At 61.0% G+C, this 21,116-nt stretch overlaps 1 protein-coding gene across 5 annotated transcripts in view; it reads right to left on the bottom strand.

Annotated features, from left to right (window-relative positions):
* PLEKHG4 (pleckstrin homology and RhoGEF domain containing G4) overlaps nt 1–21,116 on the bottom strand; it is a 48,402-nt gene that overhangs the window by 17,854 nt on the left and 9,432 nt on the right. For 3 of the 5 annotated variants that reach the window (XM_053271528.1, XM_053271527.1, XM_053271530.1), the window contains exons 1-7: nt 19,155–19,778; nt 16,658–16,855; nt 12,680–14,582; nt 4,545–4,760; nt 2,972–3,098; nt 986–1,079; nt 97–195 (exon numbers count right to left, since the gene is read on the bottom strand). In XM_053271528.1, the coding sequence (XP_053127503.1) occupies nt 97–195; nt 986–1,079; nt 2,972–3,098; nt 4,545–4,760; nt 12,680–14,582; nt 16,658–16,855; nt 19,155–19,265 (2,748 nt within the window). In that variant the 5' untranslated portion in view covers nt 19,266–19,778. Of the gene's footprint in view, nt 1–96; nt 196–985; nt 1,080–2,971; nt 3,099–4,544; nt 4,761–12,679; nt 14,583–16,657; nt 16,856–19,154; nt 19,782–21,116 lie in introns of those variants that run through there. The other 2 variants (XR_008311331.1, XM_053271529.1) reach the window with 2 other exon arrangements.

Genomic DNA, 21,116 nt, shown 5'->3' with positions numbered 1-21,116 from the left:
GGGACCCAATCCCCCCCGCCCCCCCGCCGGAGTCCTGGCTCCGGGACCTGCGGAGGGCGGTGCCGAGAGAGGGACGAGGTGTGGAGGGGCCGGTACCTGCAGGCCGGCTGGCTTCTCCACCCGGAAGGCCACGTCCTTCTCCACCAGCAGCAGCAGCAGCAGCTGGGCTCCGTGGGCGCAGGGAGGGAGCGTGCCCTGCCAGGGGGAGAGCCGCGTTAGGCCCCGCGCTGAGGGCTGCGCAGCCCAGAGGGATCCCTGCCCAGCAGCCTCCTCCCTCCCCGCTCTGCCTCTTGGGAAAGGGGCAGGCAGGCTTGGAGGGCGGCAGGCGGCCTTGCGGGTGAGGCAAGACCCTCCCCACTCCAACGCTGCGGAGCCCCCGGAAGGGAAGTGCCAGCAGCCGCCACCGCCAGGCCGGGGAGAGGAGTCTGGCAGGCAAGGAGCCGATTTCCTCCCGCACAGCCCAAGGTGCCTTCATGGCAGCAGCTCCCCCGGGGTGGGGGGGGGGCTGAGGCTCCTGTGTCCTCCCCACAGGGAGGTTGCTGCAGGCAGGCAGGCCAGGCCAGGTCCCCCACCCCCCCGCTGCTGCTTCTGAGCAGGAGCCCAGGGCGTGCCCTCCCAGCCCTGCTTCTCTGGGTCGGATTCTGCCTGTGGGGAAAGGCAGAGCGAGGGAAGAGCAGAAAAGCAGAGGTGCAGCCAAGTCCCTTCCCCGAGGCCGCGTGGGGTGTGTGTGGCTGCAATCCTCTCCCCCCCCCTCGGCTGACAAGCTCCACACACAGCTGCATGCACAGCACGCCCCCCCCGGCAGACGGGAGCCCTGGGAGCTGCCGGGGGGGGCAGGGAGCGAGGCAGGGCCAGCTGTAGCGGGGTGGCAGCAGTGCCCGCGGAGGGTTAGGGTTAGGCCAGCCCCACCCTCTTCCACAGCTGCCCTGGTCACCCCAAGGGAGGGAGGGCGGGCAGAGGAGGCAGCCCACAGCCCAGGCCCCACCTGCAGGAGGGTCCAGGCCTTGAAGAGCGCTGGGGCTGGAGGGCTCCGCCGGGCGTCAACCAGGACAGTGAGGCCCAACGCCTGGCGCTCCGGTCTGGAAGTCAAGAGCAAGACAAGGCCTGTTGATCCTGACAGCCCAGGCGGGCAGGCTTTCCCTGGCTGGGGGGCGGGGCGGGGGGCAGACGGGGCAGGTTTCCTGAGCCACCCAGTTCCCCCCCCCCCTGCAAACCTTGCCTCCTTCTAACATCCAGGCCAGGCCTGCCCCACAGCTGAGCCCAGAGCAGAGCAATGGCTCCCACCACCCCAACTGCTGGGGAGGAGAGCTGGTCTGCTGGCAGCAAGCCTGACTGGTCCATTCCCCCCTCAGGGGATGGAGCCGCCAGTCTGGGAAGAGCATCTGAGGTTCCCAGTCCCCTCCCTGGCAGCATCTCCAAGAGAGGGCTGGGAGAGACTCCTGCTGCCTGCCGCCTTGGAGAAGCCGCTGCCAGTCTGTGAAGACAATGCTGAGCTAGACAGACCCAGGGTCTGACTCGGTATACTGCAAAAGACAATTAGAAATATGTATTGATAATCAGCAGAAAAACAGTAAGATAATTTCTTGTTTCTTACCATTGTAAGAAAATTAATAATTGAACCAAACATGACAATTCAAATTGAAACATAAATAATAACATGTATAATAATAATGGTGGTCAAGACATCTGGAGGAGATATTCCTGAAACTAGGCAAAAGGGGCTTGCTCACGACCTCAATGAAGTCGGTAGGACTCTCAGCTGGCACAGGAAGATGATGCCTGAAACACGGCTGCCACAAGAAATCGTGGCTGATGTGGTCTCAAATCAGTCCGTGCAGAAGGTGAAAGGTGTCAGAGTCCAAAAATAAGCCCAGCCGAGTGTAGCCTCAGTAGAATGTGAGTATAATCAGTCACAGACCACGTGCCACGACAGACGAATGCAGAGTTCATATGTCAAAACTTCATGTGTCGTACGGCTCTTCCTGATATAAGCCGTTTCGCGGAGATCGCTTCACCAGCCAACAATAATACCGACACCTCACTCCTCAGGCTGGATAGAGCCGCTCGGTATTGTCCGGACAATATTGATGCCGGATTTGAAGACACCTGAAGACATGTCATTATTTATGTTTCAATTTGAATGGTCATGTTTGGTTCAATTATTAATTTTCTTACAATGGTAAGAAATAAGAAATTAGCTCACTATTTCTCTACTGATTATCAATACATATTTCTGATTGTCTTTTGCAATATATGACTTTTCTATATCTCCGGCTTCGTCGCGGGTGGATTCTTTCCTCTTGGTTTTGCTTGGCTGTATTCCCGTGATCGCCCCGGCTTTTGTTCTGACTCAGTAGACGGCAGATGTTCCACCTGCCTTCTCTACTGAAGGGCCACAGGAGGAATCCAGCCCCGGAAGAGGGGCCACGGATGAGGCAGGCTCAGCTCTTTATCCGGCAGAGCCTCTGCCTGTCAAGAAAATGTTCGCAGCCACATGGCGCTTCTAGAGAAGGGAGAGAGCCGGCTCCAGGAGGCCTTTTGGCCCAGGCATGAGGAGGGGGAGCAGCCGCCCCAGGAAGACGGGCCCCACCCTCCCGCCTGCCATGCTTGGCCTTGACCCCGCACTGGCTGCTGGCCGCCTTGGCGAGAGGATCCCTTCTGAGGAGAGCGGGGCAGGGGGCGGCCGTCCCAGCAGGACCCTTCCTGGCCACAGGGGCGTGGCAGAGAGGGCCAGTCTCCATGACCCCCAAGCGCAGAGGCCTTCCAGCGCTTCCAGCACGAGTCTGGAGCCTTCCCAGCCTGGGCATCTGCCTCCCTCCCTTCCGTGAGCAGCAGCCGTGGAGAACTCCGGCAAGACCAGGGAGGCGGCAAGTTCTGCTGCAGGTGGACCGGGGGGGGGGGGCGGGGGTAGTGGCCTCCCTCCCTCCTGCTCCTGCCAGGCCCCCTCCCTCTCCCAGCCCCCCCCCCCGACCTGAGGATGCTGCGGAAGTAGAGGAGGAGGTGGGCAAGTTCGCTGGCGTTGCAGCGCGGGTCGAGCCAGATGCTGTCCCTCGTGGTGAAGACGACGACCACAGCCCGGCCGGCCTTGTCTCTGGTGCCTGCAAAGAAGGCACAGCTCCATGGGGCCAAGCGGCAGGAGGACCCCGTCCCGCCCCCCGCCCTAGGGCCAAGAGTGCAGGCCCAAACTCCTGGCTGCAGAACGCCCCCCCCCCCCTGAGGGCTCCCAGCCCTTTGCAGAAAGCACCGGGCGCGGGCGGGGGTGGGTGGCTGGGTGGAGCCTCCTGCTCCAGCCCCAGTCAGAAGAAGAGCCGCTGCTGGGCTGCCTTCTAAACAGGGCCATCTGAGCTCCATTCCTGAAACAGGAGGAAGGGTGGGGACGCTGGCTTGGGGGAGGAGGCAGAAAAAGCCCCCCGGCCATTCTCCCTCCCTCCAGCTGGGCATCGGCTGCAGGGTCCCCACACACTTGCAGACCCTTTTGCACCCTTGTAAAAAATGGAGTGTCACGGCTGCAGCCCAAAGACCGCAAATGTGGGTCTGAGGGGGACTAGGCAGGACGCGCGGCAGTCCCCAAGTGAGGCTGCAGTGATCTGGGCACCCCCTTGCTCCTCCTCCCCCCCATGGGGGTGGGGTGAGGTGGGGTGGGGTGGCTTCCCCCTACAGGCAAGGAAGGCTGCAAGCCTCGCCCCCCCCCCTTTCTTATTGACTGGAGTGACATCCTGCTCCACCCTCAGGGTGCCGGTGGCTTAAACAAATATTCGAGGCTTCCAGATTGAAAAAGAAAACCTCAGCAGCTGCCTTCGGCCTCCCCCGGTCTGGGCTGCTTGGCAGTGACTCCCCAGAGCTCTCCGGTGACCCGGGGGGGGGGGGCAGTGAACCTGCAGGGAGAGCAGGAGTCCCTCCACGGAGCCTCCACGGACAAAGAAGCTCACTACGAGGCAGGAGACTAGCCTGAGCAGTCCATCAACACATACACAAGATATCAAAACCTGGATCCTGGAAGCAGGAAATGGGACCAAAATATGCCAAAGCACCAGAATCAGCCTGCAGGCTTCTGCCAGGTGCAGGACTAGACTGCAGGCTGTGGGCTTCCTCCCTGCAGAATTGGGCCTTTGCGGGCACCCACTGCACAGAGCGCAGGGGGCGCGACTCCAACACGCAGCATTGGCCAACGTGCCATTTTCAGCACTACGGTTCGTCTTGGGGAAGCCCCAACATCCTGCCTCGGGCGCACGTAGCAGGCATCCCGGAGCTCCAGACCCCCAAGCCCTGGAACATGGGGAGGGTAGTCACGACGAGCCACCTCAGGAAGCCGAGGGGGGGGGGATCTTGTCCTATCATGTCCCAAAGGTGGTAGGACTCAGCCCCCACGGCCGGCCAAAAAGGCCGTCCCAGTGGTCCTCTGCAGTGGAAAGCCTGGAGCCCCATCTGTGCAGAGGCTCTCACCTCGCAGCCTCCCTCCTGCAGGAGGCCAACACTTTTGTGCTTTTCAGCACGGAGAAAGGTCCTGGCCAGACAGCCGGGGGCACCTTCAGGGCGCTGCTTACCCGGCAGGCAGGCAACTCCGCTCTGCAGCAACTCCCAGCTCACGTCCTTCAGGGTCGTGGGGGCCTCCCGGGGCCGGGCGCTGGGCAGCAAGGAGGGCAGCTCTTGGTGCGCAGCCAGCACGGAGCCTCCTTCTTCCCCGGAGCAGCCGGGACTGGCCCCTCCGTCGGCGGCGGCGGCTCCTCTGCTGACACTTCCCTCCCCTTTTGAGGAGGGTCCTGCAAAAGGGAAAAGGGCCCGGGTGGGTCAAGTGCCCATTGCTTAGTCCACAGCAGCCGTGGGGGTTGGCGGAGGGAGCCTTCGACCCTGCACCCCGTCCCTGAGCTAAGTGCCCCCCCCCGCCCCACAGCTTCTCTTTGCCCTGTGGAGCAACCCTGAAGGTGGCCTCCTAGAAGGAAAAGAGCCAGCGCCACAGGCCCAGACCCCAAGCTGGGGACCAGGCTCCCCACTGCAGCCCTCAGCCTTTCCGCCGGGAGACAGAGGAGCACTTCCAGATGCCAAGGCGGACCCCCACCCCGGGGGCAGCTGGGCCCCCTGCCTCCCAGGCAAGTGGGGCTGAGTGGGGAGGCGGCTCCACTCTCAGGCCCCGCCCCGCCTCTTGCCTCCTGCCCTGCCCCGTGAGACCACCAGCCAGAAAGTGGCCCGGCGGGGGGGGGGCTCGCTTGGGCCAGCTGAGCGGGGCCCAAGCCCCTACCCACTGGCCCCTGCCCTGCCCTCCAACCCAGAAGGAATCAGGGAGCTGGAGGCATCTCACCTGCTGAATCTGTGGCAGCAGCAGGCAGATCAGCACCCCGGGCCACCCATCTCCGGTTTCTCCTCCCTGGACAAATCTCTGTGGCGGAGCATCAGGGGAAAGGAAAGGGGGCCACGGCTCTCCCCTGGTCTGGGGAACCTGACTGCCCTTCCCAAGGCTGCCCAGAGGAAGGAGGCTCAGGCGGACGGCTGCCGCTCCAACGCCCCAGGCTCCGCTGGCAGTGCCTGCCCTCCCTCCAGGCCCAGGGAGGGCCCAGGACCACCTACAGCAGGGCGGCTGAACCCACCCAGAGGAGGAAGTGGCTTCTTTCCGGTTCCCTGAACAAAGGCGTGCCCCAGTTGGTCGAGATAACCATCCGAAGGGGCTGCTCACAACGCGCTGAGGCTGCCAAGTCAATCACCCAGAGAGGCCACCGGTGGGCACGAGGCCAGGACCCCTCCCTCGCACCCCCCAGAACCGCTTCTTGGTCGGCGGAACAGCAACGACCCCCCCCCCGTGGCCGGGCTCAGGGGTCGCGTCCTCGGAAGCAGGGCTGGCCATCAGAACGTGCAGAAGAGCAGCCGCCAAGGAGGCCGCTCCAGCCCAGCCTCCTCTTTCACACCGTGGCCCACCAGCTGCCCTGGAGGCCCCCAGGCAAAAGGGCCAGGACAGGCCCTCCCTCCTGTTGTTGGCTGCAACGGGAATTCAGAGCCATCTTGCCCCTGGGGCTGGAGGTGGCCTACAGCCACCAGACTAGTAGCCATTGATAGGCCATGGATTTATCTAAACCCTCTTAAAGCCACCCATGCTGGTGGCTGTCACATCTAGTGGCAGAGAATTCCATAGGTTAATTATGCAGTGTGTGAAAAAATACTTCATTTGGAAACTTTGGTTGAAAAGCAGTATATAAACATTCTTTGTTGTTGTTGTTGGTCAGTCCTAAATTTCTCGGCAATCCGTTTCATGGGATGACCCTTGGTTCTAGTATTATGTGAGAGGGAGAAAAATTCCTCACTATCTGCTCTCCACACCATGCATGGTTTTTATAAACCTTGATCCTGTCTCCCCTTAGTCGCCTCTTTTCCAAACGAAAGAGCCCCAGATGCTGTAGCCTTGCCTCGTAAGGAAGGTGCTCCAGGCCCCTGAGCATCTGGGTTGCCCTCTTCTGCATAGCAACATAGGCAGCTGCCATATACTGAGTCAGGCCCTTGGACCATCGCGCTCAGTATTGTCTGCACAGACTGGCAGCGGCTCCTCCAAGGTTGCAGGCAGGACTCTCTCTGCCAGCCCTCTCTTGGAGATGCTGCCAGGGAAGGAACTGGGAACCTTCAGCTCTTCCCAGATTGGCTCCATTATCCCCTGAGGGGAATATCTTACAGTGTCCCATTCAAATGCAACCAGGGTGGACCCTGCTTAGCTAAGGGGACAAGTCATGCTTGCTGCCACAAGACCAGCTCTCTTCCCTTCTCCAGTTCTACAATGTCCTTCTTAAGATTGGGTTACCAGAACTGTACACAGTACTCCAGATATGGCCACCTCATAGATGTGTATAAGGGCATTATGATATTAGCCGTTTTATTATCAGCCCCCTTCCTAATGATCCCTTCCCAAGTGTGGAATTGGCCTTTTCCACAGCTCCCGCACACTGAGTCGACACTTCCAACCAGCTGTCCACCACGACCCCAAGATCCCTCTCCTGGTCAGTCACTGACAGCTCAGACCCCCTCAGCCTGTGTAAGCCGTTGGGCTTTTTCACCCCAATATGCATCACTTTACACTTGCTAGCTCTGAACCGCATCTGCCATTTTGTTGCCCATCCCCCAGTTTGGAGAGATCCTTTTGGAGCTCCTTGCAATCTGTTTTGGATTTCACTACCCTGAATGCCACCTTGCTGCTTATTCCAACTTCTAGATCATTTATGAATACATTAAGAAGCGGCTGTCCCAGTACCGATCCTTGGGGGGCCCCACTTCTGACACCCCACCCTTTCGAGAACTGTCCATCGATCCCTACACTCAGTTTCCAAGTAGAGATGTGCCCAAAGCGCGGTTCGGAGCACAGTTGGAGCACTTGGAGGGGAATGAGGAAGGGAGTTTGAAGGCAAAGGAGAGCAGGTGCTTTTCCTGCTCCCTGCGGCCCTTCCAGCTTCATGCTGGGGTGGTGTGTGTCCCCCCAAGCCCCGCCTGCTCTCAGCACACACAGGGCGCCTGTGCCTGCCCAGGAGGTTGGACGGGGCAGCCGAGAGCAGGGAAGCACCTGCTCCCTTTCTAGCTTCCTCCAAAGTGCTTGAGCCGCGCTCTGGGCACATCCCGGTTACCAATCCACACATGAACCTGTCCCCTGATCCCATCATGACTGCTAAGTTTTCCCAAGAGTCTTTGAAGAGGAATTTTGTTGAAAACCTTTTGAAAAACCAAGTACACTGTGTCAACTGGATCACCTTGATCCACACACACACACACACACACACGTTGACACTCTCAAAGAACTCCAAAAGGGTTGATTTCCCTTTGCAGAACCAATGCTGGTTCTCCCCCAGCGGGGCCTGTTCCTCTAGGTGCGTCGCCATTTATCCTTGAGGATGCTTTCCATCAATTTGCCTGGCACAGACAGTGAGCTGACTGGCCTTGTAATTCCCTGGATCCCTTTTTGAAAATTGGTGCTACACTGGCCACTTTCCAGTCCTTTACAGAGCCCAATTGCAGGGATAAGTTACATATTTTTGCAAGAAGGCTGGCAATTTCACATTTGAGTTCTTTAAGCACTTTCGGGTGGATTACATCTGGCCCTGCCGATTTGTTACTTTTTTAATTTTTCCAGACAGTTTAGAATGATATCTCTCATCACCTCTATCTGACTCAGTTCTTTAGCCTCTGTCCCTGAGAAGCACAGTTCATGCACAGGTATATGCTCAGTATCCTCTGCCATTAAGACAGATGCAAAGAACTCGTTTAGGTTATCTGCAATCTCCATATCCTCCTTAATAATCCTGTTCACTCCCTCATCATCTAATGGACCAATCACCTTCCTGGCAGGTTTCCTGCTTCCAATGTTATTCCCCTTGATGCTTTTAGCTAAATGTTCCTCAAACTCTCTTTTCGCTTCCCTTATTGTTGACTTGATTAGCAAGCCAGAGGTTGCCGGTTCAAATCGCCAGGAGTCGACACCAACTCAACGGCACACTCTACCTTTACTTTATTGTATCCTTGCATTTCTTTTGCCAGAGTTTGTGATCCTTTCTGTTCTCTGCACTTGGGCAGGCCTTCCAATTTCTGAAGAAATTCTTTCCCCCCTTTACAGCTTCCTTGACTTTACTTGTTAGCCATGCTGGTATCCTTCAGGACTTGATGGTACCTTTCCTCCTTTTTGGTACCTAACTGAGCTTCTGTTATTGTGGTTTTAAACAAACTCCATACATTTTGGAGCAAAGTGACTTCTTTCAGTTTTATTTTCACCAAACTCCTCATTTTAGAGAATTTTTCCTTTCCTTGGTGATTCTCTCCTTGCATGTATGCTGAATTTGATCACACTACTATGGTCACTGTTGCCTGAAGGGTCCACAACACTGACATCTTGCACCAGGTCCTGGGCACCACTCAGGATTAAGTCCAAGGTTGCCCTCTCTCCGGTTGATTCCATGACCAACTGTTGTAGGGCACAGTCAATCAGCGTATCTAGACATTTGGCCTCTTTGTCATTACTTGAATGTGAATTTACCCAGTCAGTGTGGGGGTAATGGAAGTCGCCCATGATTACAGCCCTGCCTCTCTTTGACGCCTCCCTGATCTCCTTCTGCAACTCCCAGTCACTGTCAGCATTTTGATCAGGAGGGCGATAGCATGTCCCTCGTAGCACATTTCCTTTCAGGCCTTGTACTGACACCCACAGAATTTCAGTGGAGGACTCTGGTCTATCTGGGTTTTTCTACCCCGTGAAATTCTATCCCTTCTTTAACATTCGCCTCTCCCGGGCCTTTCTATAGAGTTTATACCCAGGAATAACAGTGTCCCTCTGGTTCTCACTGTTCCGCCATGTTTCTGATGTGCCCACTCTATCGATGTTTTCATTAGCAACCCAGCACTCCTGTTCGCCCTTCTTGGCTCGGAGGCTTCTGGCATAGGCAGATAGATAGATTCGTTTGTTCGGTCACTGACCAGCAGATCTGGCATAGGCATATAAACACCTATACGCTGAATCTCTTCCCTAGTGTGTGCTACCTTCCTTATGGCCATTTGATCTTTTTGACCCGCTAGCACAGCCTTCTGCCTGCTCTTTACCTGGCTCTGCTCTCTCCCCTTCTGGTCTGTCGGAAGCATCCACACCCTCACACCTTAAGGGAGGGCACTTGCTGAACTGGATGTCGGTTATCCCCCAGGCATCATTTTAAAAGCTGCTCTGCGACCTTTTTGATTTTAAGCGCCAGCAGTCTGGTTCCATCTTGGTTCAAGCGCAGCCCATCCCTTTTGTACAGGCGCATCTTGTCCCCAAATGTATCCCCGTGCCTAACAAATCTAAACCCCTCCTCCCGGCACCAACGTCTCAGCCACGTATTGAGACCCCTCAGCTCCACCTGTCTAGCTGGCCCTGCACATGGAACAGGAGAATTTCTGAGAATGCTACCTTGGGGGTCCTGGACTTCCACTCCTGGACCCGAGCAGCCTAAACGACTACATTTCCCAACATGCGCCATGACAGCTGACTCCTCCCCAGCACTGCCTCACAACAACCTAACAACCTTCGCACCAGGCAGACAAGTCTACACGCGGGTCACAGACCCATTTCTCCATACCCCTAATGATCGAATTGCCCACTACTAGGAGGCCCCCTCACCCCCCCCCGGAAAGGAGTCCTGCAATTGCCATGTCACCAGTGTGGCACACAGGCTTCTTGTCCCTCAGTGGACACCATCTGGGGGCAACTTGCTGTCTGGACGAAGAAGCCCAACCCAACCTGCCAGACCCATCTTGGCCAGACCGCCCGTCAGGGGCCAACATTCCCAAGCCGGGTGGGGTGGCTCCTTGGGAGGAATGCAGGAGAGAGGGGGAGAGGCCTGCCTGCCCGCCCGCCCGCCCACAGACTCCCCAGAGGCTGGCGCCATGGTTGGCCAACTCACTGGCAGCATGCCACCTTCTGCTCTGCGAGCCTGGAGTGGAGCGACACCCGGCCTGAGGAGGGGCAGGGGAGGAAAAGGTCCCGCTCCCCAAGAGAGCCCCTTTGCAAAGGTCCCCTTCTCTTCAAGAGGGCTTGTGCAGGAGAAGGTGGTGTCATAAGAACACCAGAACAGCCCTGCTGGGTCAGGCCCAAGGAGGCCCATCGAGTCCAGCATCCTGCTTCACACAGATGGACAGGCAGGAGTTGAAAGGGGCCTGCCCTCGCTCCTGCTGTTGCTCCCCTGCAACTGGTGCTCAGTGTCCTCCTAGGCTCTGCCCCCAGCCAGAGAGAGGGCTGTGAACAAGGAGGTGATCTCCCTCTACACTGGCAGCTAAGCCTGTTAGCCTCCGTTTGGGCAAGCAGGTGGGAACTGTGGAGCTTAGAGGGCAGGGGTGCAAAGGCCAGTGTAGCTGGGGATGATGGGAGTGGTAGTTCAGCCACGGCAGGGGGCCCCTGTGGGAGAGCCCTGCTACGGGGAAGGGCACAGAGATCTCTGCAACCAGACTGCAGGCGGATGGAGAAAGGGTGAAGCTCAGCTTGCAAAAGAGAGGGAGCGGCCAGAGGTCAAGAAAAAGGCCCTGGTCTGCGAAGAGAGGAAGGGGGTTGCCGAGGGGGTGAGCAGACAACCGGCTGATACCAAGCAAGGGGTCCCTGCGCTCTGCTCCTTTCCCCCTCCTCCGGGATCGGTGAGGCCCAGACCCAAGTCTGTGCTCAGGTTCCCAGCTGGTCAGCAGGGCATCCACGTGTGCCTCGCCTAAGCCAGGGGACGCCTCCTGGGAATGCACTCCGAGTCTTAAACTGGACCCTCGCACTTGTTTGGCTTTTCTGCCGAGCAGCTTTGAAGAAGAAGAAGAAGAAGAAGATCTGTGGAGATGCAGCTGACTCCTCCTCGGATGCCACTGGTGGGCACCCTGAACTTGGCAGCCTGCTGCAAAACGCCTGGAAACGCCTGGAAACACCGGAAGGAGGGGGCAGTGGCCGACCTGTGTGCGGAGGGAGGGCTGACCCTCCCCTCCCTCGGGCCCGGGCGCGAAACCCTTTCCCCAGCCACGTGCTGGTTCCTGAGCCGCCCCAACATTCCTCACAAACACAAGGGCGAGAAACTGACGTGTGTCTTTCCAGCAAAGCAAGAGTGGAAAGCGGACAGGGTCAGGGCGGTTTTGCTTTGGCCACTGGACTAGCATTCCGCCCAGTCGTGCAGCGGGCGCGGCAGAGGACGCAAAACGCTGCACCCACCTAGTCGTCTTCCGAGGCACGGCGTGTCCCTTCGTGTCCCCTGCCCCGCACTGGATCCTCCCGACAGCCCTGTGAGGCGGGCTAGGCTGAGCGAGCGCCACTGCGCAAGGTCACCCAGCGTGTTCCATGGCGGAGCTGGGATCTGGACCTGGGCCTCCCCAACCCAAGTCCGGCTCTCTAACCACTGCACCACACTGCCCAGCAACACCCACGAGCAATTCCCACCCAGTCCAGAGGTCCAGCCGAGGTGCAGAGGCCCCTGAACGCTTGCTCCGCTGGGCCCCTCCCTTGGCGCCTGGCTGTCTGTGTGTGACGAACCAGGCCCAGGAGTCCCTCTGCCAAGACACCCCGTCCAAACCAGGAGCCATCTCAACAAGCGGGGCGGGGGGGGCAAAGGAGGGGCAGCTGCCGCTGCTTCCTGCCGCTGGGTCCTTAGGTTGCCCCTCGATCCCGCGCTGCCTGCAGGCTGGCCATTCGACAGGTAGAGCGGCACGGTTACCGCGCAGGTCTACCCGCCAAGTGGCCAGCCTGCAGGCAGCGCAGCTCTGGGGAGGAGCGGGGGAGAGAGGAGCAGCCTAAGCTGCCCACCAGGAAGAAGCAGGGGCCCGGGGCCTCCCTTTTGCGTGCCCCCCGCCCCGTTAGCTCCAAACTGAACTGCACAGTGCGCAAGGGAAGAGACCTGGTCTTGCGGTAGCAGGTCTCCTTTGCTAAGCAGGGCCCACCCTGGTTTGCATTTGAATGGGGGAGACCACATGTGTGAGCACAGGAAGATATTCCTCTTCAGGGATGGGGCCGCTTGGGAAGAGCACCTGTCTGCCTGCCTGCGTGCAGAAGGTCCTCAGTTCCCTCTCTGGCAGCATCACCAAGAGAGGGCTGGGAGAGACTCCTGCCTGCAACTTGGGAGAAGCTGCTGCCGGTCTGGGTAGACCATCCTGAGTGAGATGGATCAAGGGTCTGACTCAGTAGATGGCAGCTTCCTATGCCCCCCGCCCCCCGGCCGCCCCGAAAGAGTCCTACCTGTGGTGGAGATGGCCTCCGAAGCTGCTTCCTGCACCCCGTTCACGATGCTCCTGGTACAGCCTGGGACCCTCGCCGACGTCAGGGGTGCCAAGTCCTCCGCATCTGGCTTCCTGGGCTGCAGCTGAGCTGGTGTTTCGGGGGGGCCCAGCTTGCCCCCAGCCGCCAGGGGGGCCCACATGTCTGACTCCGGCTGTGCTGAAGGAGGGTTGGTTGTTTCCGTTGGCCCTGTCAAGCATCCCCCCTCCCTGGAGGTTTCCAACAGCAAAGGGTTTGGTTCACCCGCCAGGCATGGCTGCTCCGTCCCGTGCTCTTCGGCCCCCTCCTCGTTCACGCAGCAGATGGCCTCCGCTGCCTGCGCTCCAGTCTCCGCGGAAGGGCAGCAGGGGCTTCTGTTCCTCTCCAGCTTTGCGCCTGGGCTGTTGTGCCTCACGCCAGACAAAGCCCCCTCGGCCTGCGGTGGGCCATCGTCCCCCTTCTCTGGCCCGCCCCCCTGGAGCAGCTCTCCCTCCATTGGCTGCTTGGGGGGCCGGGCCCTTCCAGAGGGGCTCCGTTCCTCGCCCCCAGCGAAAGCCTGCCTGGCCGCCCCTTGGAGGCCTCCCTCCCTGCTCACTCCTTGGTCCAACGGGGCTGACTCACCAGCCTGCTGTGGGCTCCCCTTTTCCTTCAGGCCAGCTGGAGGATGGAGGCCCACCAGCCACCCCGAACAATGTTCCTGCGAGGGAGGACTGTGCGCCGCCCTCCCAGCAGAGAGGCGCTCTGGTGAGGCTGGGTCTGTGGGAGGCAGGAGGAGCCCGTCCTCGGGCAGAGCTGGGCTGGAGCGGCCGGAGTCCTCCCCCGAGTGGCCACCAGCTCCCAGAGGTCCTGCTGGAGAGCCAGAGAGGGGGCCCTTCCCCCCAGCGCTGGGGCGGCTGCCTCCTCCCCGCGGCTGCGCGGCCTCCGTGCCAGGCCCGCCATGGCAGCCTCCTGCTTCCTGGGAGCTGCTCCTGGGAGGTGCTCCTGCTGCCGGAGGCAGACTCTCGGCTTCCTCTCCGTCGTGGTAGCTGCACAGGGCATACCTCCAGTCCAGCTCGTGCCCCGGCTGGGCCTGCTGCAGCTCCCCGTGGGGAGACTCCTGGGGGCTGGAGCCTGCCGAGGCCCCCGTGGGCAGCACAGAGGCCCTCCCCGTGTCACTCCCGGCCTCCTCGGCCTCCGCCTGGGCCCTGGGGGTCCTCGCGGAGGCAAGGGCCGAGCCGACGCCATTCTGCAGGCAAGAGCTGTTGCCCGGCCCGGCCCCGGCCTCTGCTCTCGCCCGGGGCTGGGGGCAAGAGCGCAAGGCCCCTGCCTGGGCCAAGGAGCCCCCCCGGGGGGGCCCAGCCGCCAGCGCCACGTAGTCCCCTTCCGGGCCACCCTCCGAGGCCTTGCTGAGCTGCTCTGTGCTGCTGCTCGCCACGAGCAAGTGGTCCCCAAGGAAAGGTGGCCCCGGAAGAGTCTGGGGTGGCTCCCCTGAGAAGCCCAACGCAGCAGGCGGCCCTGGGAGGCTCTCCATGGCTTGGGGACGCTCGACGAATTCTGGACGGACGATGTCCCCCCAGGGGACCCGGAAGACCTTCTCGTCTGCGGCTAGCAAGCAGTTTTCCAGAGCCGCTGCCCTCCGCTGCCCGTTGAGGCCGTCCAGCCACTGCCGGCTGAAGACGGAGGTGTAGGAGACCTCCGGCAGCGGCAGCTCCTCGACATTGTGCTTGTCCCTGGCCAAGCACTTCACCACGAGGCGGGGCCGCTTCTTCAGGTAGGGGACCACCTGCAGGTAGAAGTCTCCGGGCCTCAGGACCCGCCAGTCGAGGGAGGCCAGCTGGACTATGACCTTCTCGTGGACGCAGAGGGGCCAGCCTTCGTGGCGGAAGAGCAGGCCGCAGTACCGGACCTTCGGGAGAGAGGACGGCCAGGTGAGTTGGCGGCAGGCGGGAGGAAGCAGAGCTCCGACCCCAAGAGCAGGGGAAGGCGAGGCGGTAACTAGAGGCTCCCCCACAAGACGCACAGCTTGGGGAGAGGCTGCTCGCGTTGGCGGCCACGTCATGACTATATTATGCCCTAACAAAGCCCTGGCGGGAAAGGCTCGCTGATCCTCTGGGAAGGATGAGCAATCTGGCCAAACCCACAGAGCCGGGCCGGGCCTGCGCTTCACCCCCCCGGGGATTATTCTGGTGCTGCAAGCAACTCGCGGCCTTCCGGTGCCTCTGACGACCGCGCTGCCCACCCCCTGCCCGAGGGGCTTCCATGCCTCAGCAACACGTGCACAGAGGCGCAGGGGCCGGGCCAGCCTCGCCAGGAGCAGCAGAGCCTCCGGGAGGGATTACCGGTCTCACAGGGATTCCCACAGACGTGGTTGACTACAACTCCCAGAATCCCCAGCTGCAGCGGCTTTTGTCTGAGGGTTCCGGGAGTTGTAGTCAACACCATCTGGGAACCCCTCTTCGAGGGAACGCGGGTTACTACCCAGCATGGGGCTGCTCACAAGGAACATCAAGAAATGTCCACTGGGGCAGAAAACGTCAGCTAGACAGTTACCTGGACATCCCCTTCGAGCAGTGCTTCAGTGTCTTCACCGGCTGCCAGTGATTTCCCCTCACTCCACCCCAGCACTGTTTAACATGCTCTTTTTGACCTACAGATCTCCAAAGGGTCTGGGGCCAGGGACTCTGGAGGGCTGCCCCCTCCCATCTGAGCCTGCCCTTGAGTGGGGAGGTCTCCGGCAGAGGCCCTGCTGCAGGGGAGGCCACCTTTGGGGGTCATGTGGATGGCTGTCAGGGACAGGGCCTTCCCTGGGGTGGCACCTCGTTTTATGGACCAGCCTCCCCACAGCCATCTCCAGGCACCTGCTCTTCCTGCATTCAGGTGCCCGGGAAAGGCTGTTCTTTTTAGTCTGGCTCCTCCTGGTTGATGGCCAAGGACAGTGTGCTGTTTTATGTTATGTTATTCCTACCCAGAAGATGCCAGAGTGAGGGCAGAGAACACTGCTCCCTGCTCCTGCCCTCAGTCCGATTTGGCTTCAGTACAGCACCACCCGGGTAAGGGCAGGAAGCGCTGCTTCCTCCCTGTCTGGGGCAAATCCAGAAAGAACGGTGAAAACCAGAGTCCCCAGCCAAGCGGGCAGGTGCTGCTGGGGAAGGGGATGGCTCTGGCCTTCGATCTGAGCACAGCTGCTCAAGGAAGCGAGGGACGGTCAGGGCGGAAGGAGCCCTCGGCCTGCCCCTCCCAGATCCAGCACCACCCTCTCCAGCCAGCCCTGGCACCGCGGAGTTTGCACAGTGGCCCCGCATCGGGCAGAAGTGGACAGCACTGACAGTCGCTCCCAGGGAAGGGAGCAGCCCCTCAGCTCTGCAAATGGACATGCAGCAGAGAGCCCTGGCAAGAGCTCTGAGCAGCCCGCAGGATTCAGCAAGAGCGCTGCCCGTGCCAGCAACAGAAACCTGACAGCCTGCCGCCTGCCAAGAGAGAGGGCCCGGAGGCTAGAAGCTGCAGAAGTCGGGCAAAGCTGCCGGAGGGAGTGGGGCTCCCCCACGGAGGCACCGCACCCGGCTTGTGCTTGCATGAAGAGGCGGCTGGAAAGAGCACACAGGGCGGAGGGGGCGGCAGGCAGATTTGGCTACAAATGCTCAGGCCTGACCCTCCAGCGAGGACGCTGGCGTGGGGGGGAGGGGAAGCAGTGGGCCTGGCCTGCAACGCGCACGTCCCTTGGAAAAGGGGGGGGGAGCCTGCTCTGCGAGAACAGCAGCCCTCCTAAGTAGGAGAGGGAGGGAACTGCTCCCCACGAGGAACCCTGAACCATCCTGAACACTTGGAGACTTCAGTGTACAGGGCCACTCACTGCTACTTGGGGGGCTGAGTCTCCCTGCTGTGGGGCAGGGGCCAGGGCCCCCTCACCGCCCTGACCCCTGCCGAGGCCTCAGCCAGCAGCACCGGCTGGAGCCTGCCCAGACGCAGCAGCAAGATACTCACACAGGCATCCTGCTGGACACACTGCAAAATGTGCTTGGCTGGAATGAGGAAGTCGATGAGGTAGCGCAGCCCGTCCCCGCGGTAGGTCTTCTCCACCACGTCAAAGACCTGGCAGAGCACGGTGGCGGCTGTGCTCTCGAAGGGCGGGTAGAGCACCGAGAGAGCGCTCTGGATGCAACCGTCCAGGGACTGGGAATCCTGCCAAGAGGAGGAGGAGAGGACTCAGGAGTGGGAGTCAGGATGCGGCCGGGCGGAAGGAGGGGCTGGCGTGCAGCTCTGAACCGCCACCATCTCGGCAGCCCGGCTCCGGCTCGGTGCAAGAGAAGGGCTCACCTAGTCTCGACAGAGAGGCAGCAGACACAGCTGACGCTGCAAAACCCTCCCCCTGGCTGAGCAGGGCGGGGCGGCTGCCAGACTATTATTACTGGAGCCTCGGGGGTGTGTGTGTGTGTGTGTGTGTGTGTGTGTGTGTGTGTGTGTGTGTGTGAAAAAGTAAGAGAGCGAGAGCGCGCGCACACACACACACACACACACACACGACAGGCTTGCAGACCTGCATTTCAACTTCACAACACTGCCCACTTAGGGACTCCTCAAGAGCTGGAGTCGGGGGATGCTGAAGGAGGCCCAGCTGCCTCTGCTTGCCAGAGCTCTGGCTGCTCCTCTCTCTCCTGCCCTCACTGCCTGCCGGCTGGCCATTGGTCAGGAGGAACGGAACTGGGTGAGTAACTGCTCGGCTCTACCAGACGACTGGCCAGCCTGCAGGCAGCACGGCTCGCATTGACAGCAAGGCGGGGGGGGGGCGGGGGGGAGAGGAGCAAACAGAGCTCCAGCAAGCAGAGGCAGAAGGGCCGGCCACTCCTTGCCCGCTCATCCCCAAAGAGTCGCTTCAGCTAGGGAGGGCCGGGGAGCAAACTGTCATGGGATGGCCCAGAGTGAGAGGAGGAAGGGCCAAGTTCAAGAGCAAGCACTGGAGGCGGATCGGGGCCCAGCAGGCTCTTGAAAAGCAAGCAAGGTTCATGACCCACTCCGCCTCTCTAGGCCCCTTTCCAGCTTTGGCTAAGGAAGGGCTTCCTCTCAAGTCCACCGGGGCCTGCTGGAGGAAGAGCGGGCAGTCCTGACATTTGGCCCCAGGCGCTGGCCAAGAGCAGCACACAGGCACCCCCGCCCCGAATCAGAAGCGGTCACACCACCTGCCTTTGCAATCTGCTGCCCAGAGCAAGCCCCCCACCCTGCCCTCTGCCCTCCCCCTGGGCAAATGCTGCCCCTCTGGAAAAGCACGTGGCCCCACTGAAGTCCCTGCCCATAAATGTGAAAGTGCTGTCAGCAACTACTACGACTATATGCTGCCTTTCAGCAGACGTTTTCCAAACTGGTTTCCATAGAGAAAATAATAATATGCTATCAACCCCTCAATGAGCAAACACTCATATTTCCAAAATGCAATTTACTTTGAATCCAGCCTATTTCGGCATGAATCAGGATGACACACACTTCAAGGAAGAGAGAGAGAGATGGAGTGGAGGGACGCTGACCGGGGTGGGTGGGTGGGGAGGACAGTGCAGAGTACAGGCACCCCTCCCCTCCCCGAGGAAGCCTCGGCCTGGAGGCTGCAGCAGGCAGAGGGGCCCTTTCCAGGTGAGAAAACGCTCCTCCTTTTGAGAGGCAGCCTGGGCCCCGACTTGGCAGAAGGTGCACAGACTCTCTTTGGACGCACACAGAAGGCGCGCGGGCTCGGGGGGGGGGTCCTCTGCCCCTTTGGCCGAGCCTCGAAGCTACTGCTGGCGCTGGAAGGTCTCCTGGAAGGCAGGAGCAGGACCAGGCGGTGCCAGCACCACTCGCTGCTGGCCAAGTGGGCAACTCGGAGCGAGGCCCTTCTCCGCGCAGGCCTCCCCTCTGCCACCAGCTTCCTCCGCGAGGGCACGAGACTGCGCAGGCCGAGAGCAGGTCTCTCTCCGCCCCGCCTCTGCCGTTCTGCGCCCTGCCCAGCCGCACGTGCCTGGCAACGAGGAGTTTGTCATCTCCAAAGGGAGGCACCGCAGAATCCCAACCCCTGTGCAGAATCTGCTCCAGGCACAGGCAGCAGCTGCCTTCCCTTCCACAAGGCTTAACACAGATTCCCGCGTTTTCGTCTAAAGGATAACGTCTCTGGAGACAAAACTCCAAAGTTAACGCGCGAGAGAAACTCTTCCACATCTCTCGTTGTGTCCCCCACACCCTGTGCTCACCTGGGAGATGTGCAAGCCGCAGCCATTCCAGCCCAAGCCCCCTCATGTCACCCCCCCAGGGAGCTCCGACCTCAGAAAGAGGGGCATGAGCCAGCCCCTAGGAAGAGATCTGGGGAGGAGGCGGCCAAGGTGCAGAAGCAAAATGGCGGGCGGGGAGGAGGAAGGTACCCCCCCCCCACACACACACACACCGCTCCCATGCCTGCAGTTTTGCAGGTCCCTCTCAAAGGTTAAGAGGTGCAAAAGGCGATAGATTTCACTGCGCCAACCTGCAGGAGCAAAGGTTTAGGCAGCATTTCTGAGTTACACAGAAGCCTTTGCCAGACAGAGTGGAGGGGAGACAGGATTGCTGACGCATGCAGATATTTTAGCCCTTGCATGCAGAGTGTGGCCGGCCTAATCACACAACGCAGGGAAGACTCCACCTAAACGAACACATCCCCACCAAGTGGCCTGATTTGACTGAACTTGGCCGCGAGGGGACGTAGGTGTGCCTAGACGGATCGGCAGTCCGTCCCCTGAAAAGACGGGCAGATCCATCCCAAGTGCAAAACCTGAAATGGCCACATCCTTGTGGGTCTGCAGGAGAAAGCAGAAGTGCTGGCTTCTGCTCCTCTGCTGGCCTCGCTCAACAGGCCCCACAGCAAACGCCTCTTAGAGCAGGGCGGGAGGCCAAATCTGCAGGCGTCGGGAAATGTGCAACACGTATTCCAGTTGCTGGATTTTGTGCACTTTGGTCTGGGTTTCCCTAGTGCCAAAAATGGATTGGGGCAGTGGGGGGAGGGTAAGAGCACCCAGGAGAGGCACCCTCCCCGAAAGCTTCACAATGTCCCCACAACAAGGAATTGGGGTGCCGGTGCTCACAGCACAAGCACCGGCGAGACCGCCCAGCTGAACACCGAAGAATACCGGGTGAAAGACGGTATTCCAGGCACAGGACAACCCCCAACCCCTGGGCAAGGTCCAGACACTTCAGACATGCCCAGGAACTGCAGAGGCAGCGGCTGCTTCTGGAAGGCCCAGCGAGTCACAGGCCGCCCTTCCTTCCCGCCACGACTCTGGAGACCTGCGGAAAGCAGCCGCCCCCCCCGCCCACGTCCACAAGCGAGGGGGCCTCCGCGGCTGGGTGAGAGGAGCCCGTCCTGGCCCCATGGGCAAGAGGGGCAGCCCCGGGGCCTCGCAGCCTGCAGCCAAGTCCCCTGCTGGGAGGGCTTCCTGGCCGGGAGATGTAGGGTGAAGAGCCAGGCAGGAGCTGTGGGGCAGGCAGCGGGGGGGGGGGGGGGAGTGTGCGCTGCACTCTCAGGGCTGGCGCTGGGGAGGCCCCGGCAGGCCCACGGCACGAGGGACGGGGGGCAGGAAAGAGGCCCCCCCACCTGCGGCTGGCCCGGGCCCGGCAGCCCCTCTTGGCTGCCCCGCCCTGCCCTGGCCCTGTGGGGCCTCCTCTCCTGGCGAGGGCCTCCCCCCACCCTCCAGGCCGGGCCCTCCAGGGGGAGCGTGGAGCACGGGACCCCCTGCCTGCCCCCCCCCACCCCCTGGCTGAGGAGAGAGAAGCCCCACCCTGGAGGGGCCGCAAATGGCTCCGGGGAGGGAGGGGCCCAGAGAGGCCGCCCCCCCCCCCCGCCGGCCTTCTGGAGGGCCTTGGCCTGGCCTGCTTGTTCCCCAGACATCCTGACGCTGCCCCAAGAGCCCGGCGGCCCCAGAGCGAGGCCCCTGGCAACCGCCTGGGAAGAACGGGGGGGGGAGGGCGGGGGGGGACAAGATGGCCCATCATCATCATCATCATCATCATCATCCCCCCCCCCCACGGAGCGGCCTGTCCCTCCCCGGCCTTTTGCTGGGCCCTCCCTCCTCAAGGGGGCTGGGGGGGGGGCCGTGGGCCTCCTGCTGGTGACTCAGCCAAGCCAGGGGCTTCCTCTCCCCGCCCTGAAGGCCGCCCAGCCCCCTCACCCAAGCTCCTGTGGGGCAAACCTCCGCCCTTTGGGGTCCAGCATGCAGCGGCGGCCTGAGGTGGGGAGGAGGAGGTCAGGATCCTCCCTGGCTAGGGGGCCGGCAAGGGGGCCGGCTCACCTCCAGCGGGGGGGGGGTGGAGAGAGGGGGGGCCTGGGGGGCTGCTCCAGCGACCAGGGAGGCAGCTCTCAGGCAGGCACCAGGCAGGGCTCCGTCTCCCTCCTCCCTGGGCCCTCCAGCAAATGGGGAACGCCCCCCCCCCCAGAAAAAGTGCCAGGGAAAGG

This window comes from Hemicordylus capensis, chromosome 9 (assembly GCF_027244095.1).
Source record: "Hemicordylus capensis ecotype Gifberg chromosome 9, rHemCap1.1.pri, whole genome shotgun sequence".
NCBI lineage: Eukaryota > Metazoa > Chordata > Lepidosauria > Squamata > Cordylidae > Hemicordylus > Hemicordylus capensis.
This window is presented reverse-complemented; position numbering and strand designations above follow the sequence as displayed.